Source organism: Opisthocomus hoazin, chromosome 4 (genome assembly GCF_030867145.1).
Source record: "Opisthocomus hoazin isolate bOpiHoa1 chromosome 4, bOpiHoa1.hap1, whole genome shotgun sequence".
Lineage (NCBI taxonomy): Eukaryota > Metazoa > Chordata > Aves > Opisthocomiformes > Opisthocomidae > Opisthocomus > Opisthocomus hoazin.
This window is the reverse complement of record NC_134417.1, coordinates 11,483,303-11,495,758: the sequence shown is the minus strand read 5'-3', so window position 1 is coordinate 11,495,758 and position 12,456 is coordinate 11,483,303. Positions and strand designations below refer to the sequence as shown.

Below are 12,456 nucleotides of genomic sequence, written 5' to 3'. Positions count from 1 at the left end.
AAAAGAGTCTGTTGCTTAGTAGCCCTGGTCATATACTGTAGTTCTTAAAATCATCTCTCTATAGCAAAATTACACAGGACAGTTTTATTACACGGAACAGAAATTTTATGAATACAGTATTTTCTGGACATCACAAAATTTTTCTTTGTCATTGTCCTAAAAGGAAAGTCACAAACAGGAAAGAAGTGTTTCTTCATCGAAAGATCCACCATCACCAAATGCTTTAAGAATATTGGTATATCATTGTAGAACAAAATACTCTTTTTAAGAATTAAAATACTGCTTAATAAAGGAACAGAATAATATAAGAACTCTGTATTCATAGTTTTTAATCCATTTACAAAATTCAAGTTTAATACTTGACATGTTAAGAAATTGTAAACCTAATACACTCTTCAAATATTATGCTATTATATCCAAATGTTGCAATTGCTGTCTTTAATACTCAGGTCTTGAGTCTAGTCAGTGGCAAATGATATATTAATCAGCTGGTACTTTCAGACTAATAATATTTCACCTCTTAATTACTGAAGTTGATTGTTAGAGTGAGTCAGTAATGTCAGTAAGAACTGCCTTCATTTTACAACACTCTTAAGTAACGATTGTTACAGTCTTTTACGCTAGCAAATGTCTCTTGTCAAATCTGCAGCTCGAACAACGGAAGTCAATTACTTTCAGCAGTTCCTGCATCAGCAACATCAAGGGGAAATTTTGCCCACGCACCATTTTGGCAGAGTGCCTCAAACAGGATTTTAATGGAGTGTCCAAGATGAGGATGATTGTTTGATCACACCCTCAGTCACCAAAGAAGTTTCTTCTTGGTGACAAAATTATTATTTTCTTGAAGTTTAGATAATTAATTTAAAAACATTTAAACACACATGAAACTCTGGAACCAGCTACACGTGACTTGCCTATAAACACTGCAGATTTACCATGGTGGACAGTAAAAACCTCAGCATTCATCAGCAATCTTTGTAGTAAGAAATGATAGATGGTTTTCTATAAAGGTAATGGTGACGATGCAGTAGCATCTGATACAAGACTTGGAGCATGTACAGCACCTATACAAAATAGTGAAGTCAGAACAAAGAAGTACAAAGTAGCCACCACTCTTCCATTGTTAATAACTGTTACCATGCTGACTGTAACACAATTTCAGGACGCCAAACACATTGAACTTTGTGTTATTTACATGTTGCTCTGAGTAAGACATATCTTGTTTTTCCTCTTTCAATCTTTAAAATAATCTGCTTTCCCTAATAAAGCAGAAGAGTCAGTATGTCTGACCTGATAAACAGCAAATTCATGCCTTACAACAACCGCTTCGATGGAAAATGCATCTTCATACAGCTAGGTTTTCATTGTGAGCATCTCGTTTCTGCCTCCTCCTGCGGAGCTGCAGCTGCAGTCTGTCGGTGAAGAAGAATTGTCTCCAGCCCACGTCCTGTGCCAGCTCCTCCATTTCAGGTGAAATTGTGTCCCACAAGTTCCGCACAATCTTTTCCCACAGCGCATTACTGTTACATATCTAGTTGTGAGAGAAAGCAGAGGCTTAAAATCTTAATTTGGCTTACTCATTGCTGGTTTTTTGACAACACAAAATCTGCTCAGACAACCCAGACACCTTGTACGAAGGTCACTTGCAGTGCGAGCTGCCCAGCGGTCCTGGATGTCACAGCATCCATTAAAACTCATGCTGGCACAGTGGGAGTTCTGCCCAGTGTTGCCAGTGCAAGACACTGCACGTTCTTCTGCGAAAAATGTGAGAAGCTGCTTCTGGTGTGATAGCAAAGGCCTTTCTGCCACACTAAAATCAGCGGTAATGCCACGTGCTTTCCTGGCGTGTAATTCGTACGGCACCGCTGAAATCAGTGAAGCAGTGTAAGATTACAGCAAAGAACTTGTCAGGGCGTAGAAGTCGCATCACAAACACAAATCTGTTTTCAAGGTAAGAAGCAAATTGCCTTTGGACTTACAACAGAAATGCAGTTTTTGGAAGCTTTCAGAAGCACTGCAGGGTTAAGCCTGTTTCTCAGGAGATGCTCCCCACCCTCAGAATGACTCCATAAACAGAATCAGGTGGGAATATCAATATTATAAACAGGCAGAAAAACTGATGTCATTTGTTCAGTGACAGAACCATCACAGAAAAGAGAATTAGGAAGATCCTCTGTGCCGTTGCGTGTCGTCTGCCCATGGTAAGTTACACCAGGGCACAGAAACACCGATTCCTCTTCCAGACGTCCCACTTCTCTAGCCATTTAGCTGCAGGGGCCTAAGCGGAGACGCAGGCGGCTGGTGTGTCCGCCGCGAGCAGCCGCGGGGAGGGGAAAGCCGAGGCCCTGGCGCAGCGCCTGCCGCACATGGCTGCCGCAGCCGGGCACCTCCAGCCGTGCGGCCCAGGACCGGGGCAGGGCCCGCCTGGTCCCGTTGCTGCTCCTGGATCGCCAGTGGGATCACGTCACAGGCACGTCCAGCGTGCCAGCGCACTTTCGCAAAGGAAGAGCAGGGAAGTTCCGTCTGAACATGAGGAAGAACTTCTTCCTTCTGAGGGTGATGGAGCACTGGAACAGGCTGCCCAGGGAGGTTGTGCAGTCTCCTTCTCTGGAGATATTCAAGACCCGCCTGGACAAGGTCCTGTGCAGCCTGCTCTGGGTGACCTGCTTTGGCAGGGGGGTTGGACTGGATGACCCACAGAGGTCCCTTCCAACCCCTGACATTCTGTGATTCTGTGATTATTGGGGGAAAATTGCCATAGAAGTCCTCAAATGAAAATATCATGGAATCATATAATCATTCAGGTTCGAAAAGGCCTCTAAGGCCAAGCCCAACCGTGAACGAACACCGCCAGACCTGCTAAACCGTGTTCCGAAGTGCCACGTCCACAGGGTTTCGAACGCTGCAGGGCTGTGGACTCCCGCCCCGCCCTGGACAGCCCGTCCCAGCCGCTCCACTGCCTGCTTCGCGCCCTGCCCGCTCCCCGCCCCGCCGGCCCCTCCCCCCGGGGCGGTCAATTGGCGCTTCCAGGCGCCGCGCCCCGGAGGACCCCGCGGGGAGGTGACGGGGCCCGCGCGCCCTCTGCCGGGCAGAGCTGGCCGCAGCGCACAGCGCGCGGGGCGGGGCGGGGCGGGAGGCACGCGGAACTCGGGCGCGCTGGAGAAGAGCCTCGAACCCCCCCACCCCACCCCGTGCTCCCCCGGCAGCGCCCGCGCCGGGCCCCGCGCGCCTCTGCTCGTCTGGGGGCGGGGCTGCCCTCGCGACACCCTGACACCGCCCCCCGGGAAAACCTCGCGCAGCCCCGGAGCGCTCCCGCGCGCAGCCCGAGCGACGCCGCGCGCCGGGTGAGGGCGGGGCCCGCGCGGCCGCGCCCCGCTCCTGGACCCCGAGCGCAGAGCGCGCCCCGGCTCTCCCGGTCCGAACACCCGCGCGTGCCCCTGCGTAACCCCGCCCCGCGCAGCGTCCGGCCGCGCACAGACCCGGCGGGACGGGGAAATCCGTGGCGTTGGGGCAAACTTTCAATTCCTTAAAAATGCTGCCGACATGAGAGAAAAAGAGCACGGCCCTGCTAAGCTGCAATAGGTTACTATGTTGCGCCAAAATCTTCTCTTCATTACTATGCAAATTAATTCTTCCTAGGATTTCCTTAAATTCCAGAACATCCAAGTCTTTGTGTCAAACTGCCGAGAAGTTCATGGCCCTCGGCAGTGCCTCACCCCGCTGCAATCCCCCCGCAAGCGGCAGGTGGGCTCCCAGCACACGGACGCGCCACTTCCTGACCTCCATCCATCCACCTTCTTCCTCTCCTTTGGCTGTTTTTATTCTCTCCTCCTCTGCTCGTCTCTGCTCCTCTTTTTATCTTTTCAGTGTTGCCCAGCGACAGGACAAGGGGCAATGGGCACAAACTGAAGCACAGGAAGTTCCGTCTGAACATGAGGAAGAACTTCTTCCCTCTGAGGGTGACGGAGCACTGGAACAGGCTGCCCAGGGAGGTTGTGGAGTCTCCTTCTCTGGAGATATTCCAGACCCGCCTGGACAAGGTCCTGTGCAGCCTGCTCTGGGTGACCTGCTTTGGCAGGGGGGTTGGACTGGATGACCCACAGAGGTCCCTTCCAACCCCGAACAGTCTGTGATTCTGTGATTCAAACTGAAATAAAGCTCAGAACTCAGTGGGCTTCTTTACTTCCACCTGCCCTTCGTCTCTAAATTCATGACACACTCTACTCTCCCACCTCGCCATTTTCTCCTGTGCTTTCCTTACACTGCCTCCTGTTTCTTGCCCTCATTTGAACTCACTCTTGCTAGAGCATCTGTGACGTCTCTGTAGCCACACCACAGCAACAGCCACAAGCAGCCTTCCACAGGACTCTTCCTGAAATCTTGGCCCACGTAGCCTCCAAATAATACCATCCCTGTGAGCAACCTCACCCTGATACGAACTGGAGGTGTGCTCTGCACCAGAGACATGTCCTGCTCTCCACCCTAAAAGGCTAATCTGTCTCTTTGAAGTCTTCCAGAGAGCATCTACCTGGCACGTCAGACTCACGATGACTAAACCGGTTTTTGTCTTCCTCCTCAGGTCTCACCATTACTTCACTTTTCAGTAACCGTACAACCCATGACTTGGCAGGCTTCATTCTAGGCTCCTACGTCACACCTGGGGATAAGAATCAAATTATTTTTCTCTTTAATATGCTTCTCTTCCTAGTTTTCGTAAGCCAAAACCCTTTTCTCCCGCTACCGGCGTTACTGCAGCCGCCTTTTCTCAGGCTTTGACTGGGATAGAAAATGCAATTTTGCGGTATTCAGGCCCACAAAAAGCAGCCTCCTAGATCACAGCTCAGAAGATACTGTCCTTCCATCCCCCCAGTCACCTGGCCCAGCACAGACCAGGAAGCTGGAATCGATGATGACCTCTCAAAGGCCTTTTCAGCACAGCTGAAGTTATCCTGCCACTTCCCTCTTTCTGCACTGGCATTTTCTCTTTTTGCCCTCATTCTCCTGGGACTTCCAGGCTGTCCTTCCCTACCTGCTACCCCTCACTCCGCACTGAGGGGCCACCCTTCGCGGGCAGCCGACAGCAGCAGCTTCTGTTACTCACTCTGTAAAGTCTCCATTCCACACGCCCGTACTATTTCCCAGACTTTCCGGGTAGACGGAAACAGCTTCCTAGCAAGCAAGCACAATGTCGTCTCTTTCTCCTCCTGTGTTTCTTACAGCTCCTTGCTGCGAGGTCTACAAAAAGCTTGAAAAAAAAAAAATCTCTTTCCTTGTGCTTCTGTCTTTTGTCACAGACGTAAAACGTAAGCTCTCTAGGGACGGCAATGACTCTTTGTTTGCTAACGAGCCTAGCACGAGGGGATCCTGGGTGAAGCTTCTAGGTATTAAAATAATACAACTGATAATGTAAAACATAGGTTTTACATTTCAAATACTTAATCCTGGAAGTAGTGCATAACCGCCAGCCAGGGGTTGCAGTGGAATTATCTGGATCCTTGTCTTCATTATCTGCAACAACAGTTTGCAGGATAATTAGGGCGTCTCTAACAGCCTTTCTGAGGTCCGGTTTTTATTGCACCCATTCAGCTGTTTGTATACAGATGATCAACTTCTTGTCTCAAGCTTTAAGTAAAGCAGACAGACCGATGATTATACTAAACAGGAGATGAATCAAAACCAACATGCTGCACAGCAGAGCTAACAATTTTAAAATAACTTATAAATTTTTTTTTTTACCATTTCAAATCTGCGTGAAACTTGAGAAAGCCTGGCAACATCTTCCAGCTCCAGAAAGGAAAAGATGTGCAGGAGCAACGGGACAGGAAGCCGCTCCAGGAAGTCGTAGTTACCTCGGCACAGACTGAGGACATGTTCTAGAACTTCGGCACCAAACACTATAGCACTCTGAACTGGGATTAGAAAAACACAACAAACCCAAGATACAACAGATTTGTAGATTTTTTTGCAGATTTCTTCCCAATAATCCCATATTATTCAGATACATCTTTAAAAAAAAAAATCAGAAAAGTCAGCTTAATTATTTTTTTCTGTTTTTTACAGAAAATAACATATACTGAACAGCAGTAATTTACAGTTTTTCAGACATGGCTTTAGTTAAAAAACTGCGCATTGTCTGGTATATACAGAAAACTCTTGTCTCAGCTGAGGAGCACAAAAACAGAAGCAAAGCTGAACTGAAACTTGTCCAGATCCATTTTGTCCACTTTTCCACATATATATATTTATCTACATAAAGACTGTGCTGTTTACTCAGGAGGAGGTTAGTAAAACAACTGAAAAAAGTACTGTACTCTTATGCTTTGGGGAAAATAACGATGGCTCTGACATTAAAAAGTCCCTGTAGTTCTGCTTCTTCAGTGACAGAGGTACAGCTAACCCGCTACAATGAGACCGAAGACGGTTATCTTCTACAGCGACGTGACACTTTTTGACTCATTCACTTTGTGATCCAATACAGTTCCAAATTCTTTTTCTATGGATCTGCTACTTCTGTCCCCCATCTTGCATCCATACAGTCAATTATTTCTGCCTCAGCGTCCGACTTGGCCTTTTGAATTTAACACTGTTTATTCAGATCATCTACCTATTTTGTCAAATCGCTTTAATAAAAATACTAGTTCATTATAAAACAGGATCCTGAATTCAATTTGCTACACTTCTAATGAATGATCAGTGGTAAATTCTGGAGCCACGTGTTGTTTCCTAAGATCTGATGACATGAATGCAGTCATCCGGATTTGTAAAATACTTCTTTTTTTTTTTCTTCCCTTTTCATACGGGACACAGGGATCAAAATTTAAGTTTAAAGCAGAATTACTATTTTTTTGTATTATGAAATTATTCTAATGCATCCAAAGTGGGTTTTTAATGGTTATTTGGAACGTTTTGGTTTGTTTTTTTTAACCACTAGAGTCGATCTTCTCCTGTATGTTAAAGTCAGACGAGGAGAGAGAAACAGAATTGTGGAAGTTGAAACTATACTGACTATAGGCAGTAAATGCATCCGATTTTGATGCAGTAGTTTTCTTTCCAAAATATTTTGTAAGATTAGTTACAAAACTCAAGCTTATATGAATACATTTGAAAGAGCTTTCCGATTTAGAAGATTTCACTGTTCAGATGTTAAATTTTTTTCTTTTCTTTTTGTTCCAGGTATTCCTAAGGTAATTACGTAGAAGCAAGTGATCACCTCATCTCCCTTGACGTCTTCGGGTGGATGGCCCAATACCGTTCAAGCTTTTCTTTCTGTTGCTGTATCATACTGCAAGCGCAGTTTGCTGTTGTTCTCATTTGCTTTTTTGCTTTCCAAGCATTTCAGTTCTATACAGTTGGTAATTTTCCTCAAATTCCTTATGCAAGTACAAAAATTATCTAGACAGTCAACTAAAAATTGTCTGGCTGATCTAATTCAAGCTGACATGAAAGAATGATCCAAATCTTCACATATTAGGAATGATGATGATGATAATATTTGTAGCGTGCATCTATTTCATGTTGAATGCTTAAGCAGGCTACCACATGAATATTTGCTGCTCCTTGAGTTTTTCTTGAAAATTACTTATTTCTAGAAATAATAATGTGACCTGTTTTGGGTATTTTAAAAAATATTTAGCTGTATTTATCTGATACTACTTGATGACTTGGACTATTTGTTCACTCACCCAAAAATGTAAATAGACCTCTGTGCTCCTGCCCTACACTGTCATAAATTAATTTTCCATCTTTGCAAAACAATAGTGAAAATCTGGCCATATAAAAAAAAATCTTGCTGTTCCCTCTTGGCTCTGTCGAAATTATGAAAAAAACCCTAATGATACCTTACTTCACTGTCCAAAAAGAAAACATTTCCAAACAAACACGGATGCTTACAGTTGTATGGTAGTTAATAGAAATTTACGAAATGTTAATATTTATTGTAAAATGTTTAGTTCTTCCATTTTCTACTGGAGGCTTCAAATGCCTGTATGGCATATTGATAAAATGGTTCATTTACAGGGGGACTATTCCTCCTATGCCCATTAGAAATAATATAAGCACCCTCTTCTTTTTTTTTTTTTTTTAAACAAATTTTCTCTAAAAATCTCCAACCATGTGAAGACAGATAAAATCTTAGGAATGAGAACTGGGAGATAACAACACGAAATTCTAGTACTTTACAACAGATAAAAATTTTGCTGCTAGGGGTGTAGCAAATATTCAGCAGCAAACCATGGGTCTGGCAAGGAGTCTTTTATTTGAACCCTCATTTGGCTAAAAATTCAGTAAGGATAACTAGAGTATTATTCCAGTATATATGTTTGTGGAGAACTATGAAAAAAAACCCCAAACCACCTGTGAATACTTAGGAGAACAGTAGCAAAGCTCCTCTTAACAGGAGGTGAGAAGGAGGTGTAAAAACATCTGATTGTGTGGAACTGAACAGCAAGAGCTATGGACAGAAATAATATCAATATAACAATACAACTTCTCACAAACATAATTTATATTTGTAATACTTCTATTTATGTTAGCATTTTTCTGAAAACAAAACATTTTTCTTTTATGTTAACATTTTACTAAAAACCAGAGGGAAAACCTCATCTATGATTTTAAAGATAATTTCAGAAGGAGGAAGAAATGACTGAATGTTAGGAAAAATGGCAGCTGTGCCTTTCAATACTTTCTATGGGATAGAAAACCTCTGAACCACAAATAACACTTTTCAAGAAAAAGCAGGCAGATCTTCTTTGCAACCTACAGAAAACACACAGGATAACAGCAGAAAGCTGCACGTTAACAATAGTTTAACTATTTGAATCATTGTACACAGGTCATGTAAAACAAGTGTTTTATTGTGACATTAGATTAATATCAAATGCCACATGAAAATCTTACAGTATAAGTAATGAAGAAAAAAACCAAGCTAAAATCCTCACCAATATATATTCACATATGAAATCTACTTTTACCAGGTAAATAAAAACCAAATTAAAATTAAATTTTGAAAATAAACCCACTAAAACCTATAGCTAAATTCAGCTATAAATTCTACATAATTCTTGGCAAAAAAAAGTATAGAAGACTACTTCTTTGAAAGCTCAAGTTTATAAAAATTGATAATCACTTTTGTCAAATTAAAAACTAGTGCAACTCTGCCTCAACTAATGGAGTGATTATAAATTCCTACTGCAAAAAACCACAGCATATTTAAAGACTCCCTGAGCACTAGCCAAATTCAACAGGCAGTCCATTTTCTGTTGGTTCATTATACATTCATCCCCCTTCTAGTCAAAACAAGTAGTAATAACTGGAATTAAAGATTTGTTTTGTTATGGACTGTGAGCGCTGATTGACACTTTTTTTCCATGGCTGGTACGTATATCCAGTCACTTGAGCTGAGAATGTGCAATCTTTCCATCAATGGAGCACTAACAGCAGTCACTTCCAGTCTCCCTACCCAACTGCCTAAGGAAGTGTGTTTTTTTTCAATCAAATTCACTTGCAACTGGTCAGTTGCAGAAAATAGAACTGGGATCAGAAACAGAAACCTAAACATAGAAATGCAGACCACATTAACTGACCAGGGCTAAAAATCTCAACTATCCTGTAGGAAGTGTTAGATTTTAACAAGCAAACCACAGGAAACATGTGTTGGTCTTATTTCAGACCCTTAAAGGAAGATACACTCAAGTTTACTCTTGAAAGCAGGTATATTCTCTTGGTGAAAGTTTTACCCTCTCCTCTACCACCTGAGATTCATATATACACTTTTGGGGAAAGCAGACCTCCTCTGCCTAGGCGGAAATCAGATGATGTCTAACACAGCTGCTGATGAGGAAAACAGAACTTCATTTGGAAAGGACATCTTTCAAGTTCATCATAAAAATACGATAAATATGAAGTCACATCTGTGATTAAATGATTTATGTCTGTACATAATCAGAATACAAGACCAGTGTACTAAAAAGAAAAAAATCTCACCAATGCAAGGTGTTTGAGTGCTACCTAGTCTCTTGGGCTACAAAAGTGTCAGATCTCAATCCAGTCCTTGCAGGGGCAGTTATGAAGTTCTCCATTTTTAGACCAGGTCATAGCTCAGACCTCAGCTATTCGCTGCAGTTGCTGAATTAACGTGTCTTTGGCTTAGTATTCCCAGGAGACTGTTTCCTCTGTAAGCCATGACCAACCATATCTTGTGACACGACATCTTTTAAAAACTAAACCATTACTGAGTAATGATATTACTTCACATAATCTTATATTTAAGATTATAAGAAGATGCAGAGCAATAACTACTTGGAACACAGAGTCCCATGGAACTCTGGGAAAAAACATAATTATTTCAGATGTTCTCAGTGGTCACTCTATCAGGAACAGGTTGGAAAACAGCTCTATAAATCTACGTTTTGAGGTTTATTTAGTGGTGTCTCCACTGCCTTTCTTTTTCTGGCTGTATGCTCCTAAAGGCATGTTGCACTTGTATAATCCCATGTACCCGTTGTACTTGGTGTTACTCATGTTAAATCAGATTGGGAATCCATCTGGCCCATGACATGGCCATAAAAACATATGTGCTGGCACAGAGCACTCCTAGGATTGAGTTACTAGCAATAAAAATATTGCTTTCTGGCCTATTTTTGTTGCTAATACCTCTGCCATTGTCTTATAATGAAACTATCAATGTTGCTGGGTTTTATCCTATATTTACTGTCATGCCTTTTTGTTTTTCCAGTATTCATACATTAATTTATATTAATAAATTCATAAAAAATAGCCTGTTAGCCAAAGCAATCACATCTTCAATGAAAGTTATTACAGATCAATATTGCTAGATTATTCCACTGTATGCCACAACAAATTTGTAATTATTATTGTCTTCTTACTATGAAGAGATGAATCATCCAAAAAATCCTCCCAGGATGCTTTAATTTCTCCAGGTCTTGATTCACGAAATTCACTCCTAAGTGAGATTTTCCACCACCTGAAAATTACCTGCAATTGTGGAAGAAGAAAAAGGAAGAAGAAATGAATATCAAGTATCGTGAGATAAATACATTGCTAAGATTCAGGACTCTGGTTGTGTAAATATTACCACATTCCCAAAAGAAAGTTATCATAAGAGATCAGACCATGGTTACATTACCAGCGGCCCTACAACATGCTTCAAAGAACAATAAACATCCCATAATGCACCCAGACAAGTATGAAATGTTTTTACGCACAAAGAAAACGTTCCCAACCCCTGCATGCAAATTGTTCATAGAAATTAAAACACATTTAATGACACCTCAACTTGCAAAACTGTAAACATTCTCTTGTTTTTCATTTAGTCGCAGAAACTCCATTCATCGGGCATTAAATTACATAGTCAAGTAGAAATACGCGTTCAGCTGCTCAGGCATTCAAAAGTGGCAGTATTAGAAGTTCAACTGTCATTTTAACATTTTGTTAAAGTCAAAACTAATAGCTCAGTTCCAAGTTCAGCATTTAGACTGCCTGAAAACTCTGGAAAAAGCTCTCCAGAAGTACATAGTCAACTCGTGTTCAGAGTCAGAAAAAGAACAGAAAGCCCGCATTACAAAGCATGCAACTGAGACAAAAGATAATTATGAATGGTAAATTATGTAGCCATGAAATCATGGACAGCAAGTGGCCCTGGCTTTCAGTAATTTTCCCAGAGTTCTCTTAAAACATCACATATGTACTTGAACAGTGTGTCAGCTTTCAATATTGACTTTTGTTTTGTTGCTGTCACAGCTGGGTCTACAGGAGAGGAGAGCTGTAATCATGTCTCTTCCATCACACAAGCTGTTAGCAAAGATCACACTCCAAGCCAACAGTAGGATTCAGTTGCTGTTGTAGGCAACTTCAGAAACAAATATCTTCTACTCTTACTAATATTAATCTGTTTCATTTCCTTCCAGGATTTTAAATTGTTATATATATAGGTGGACTCCTGACACAGTGATAAAACTGACAAAGGAGAATATTAGTGACGTGTACATTTATAAACAAGCACACATGTGTATATAAAAAATACACTCCATAAAGTCTTATTTTATCTATTGGCATGTAGAAAAGGAAAACTACCAGCACACCTTGAGTTAACTGTCAATAAGCCACAGAAGACTACTCACATCTACTGACTGAAGAACACAGAGTTAAATTTACTACTACAAATCTTAGATCTGACAACAGTGGCTTACATCTCTCAACATTAAATTTAACTTCAGATGTCTCTGTTATTTCAGTGTCAAAATGTAGATTTTAAAAGTTGAGAAAAATGAAGTATTTGTAACTCCCAATGGGTTGCACTCACTTTCATCAATAATTTTCAAACTAAAGCTCAGATTCCAGACAATCTGCTAAGGCAGGCCCACACTAATAATTTCTGTATTTTTCAAGTCTTGCTTGTATCCTGTTGATATATCATATACAGTAAGAGTAAATAAGTTT

The 12,456-nt window shown here is 41.8% G+C and overlaps 1 protein-coding gene across 1 annotated transcript in view; it reads right to left on the bottom strand.

Moving 5' to 3' along the window:
* Positions 1-64: 64 nt before the first annotated feature.
* Positions 65-12,456, bottom strand: part of FBXO36 (F-box protein 36) — a 31,678-nt gene continuing 19,286 nt past the window's right edge. The window contains exons 2-4 of the mRNA XM_075417966.1: positions 10,884-10,992; positions 5,737-5,909; positions 65-1,531 (exon numbers count right to left, since the gene is read on the bottom strand). Coding sequence (XP_075274081.1) covers positions 1,346-1,531; positions 5,737-5,909; positions 10,884-10,992 — 468 coding nt within the window. The 3' untranslated portion in view covers positions 65-1,345. The remainder of the gene's footprint in view (positions 1,532-5,736; positions 5,910-10,883; positions 10,993-12,456) is intronic.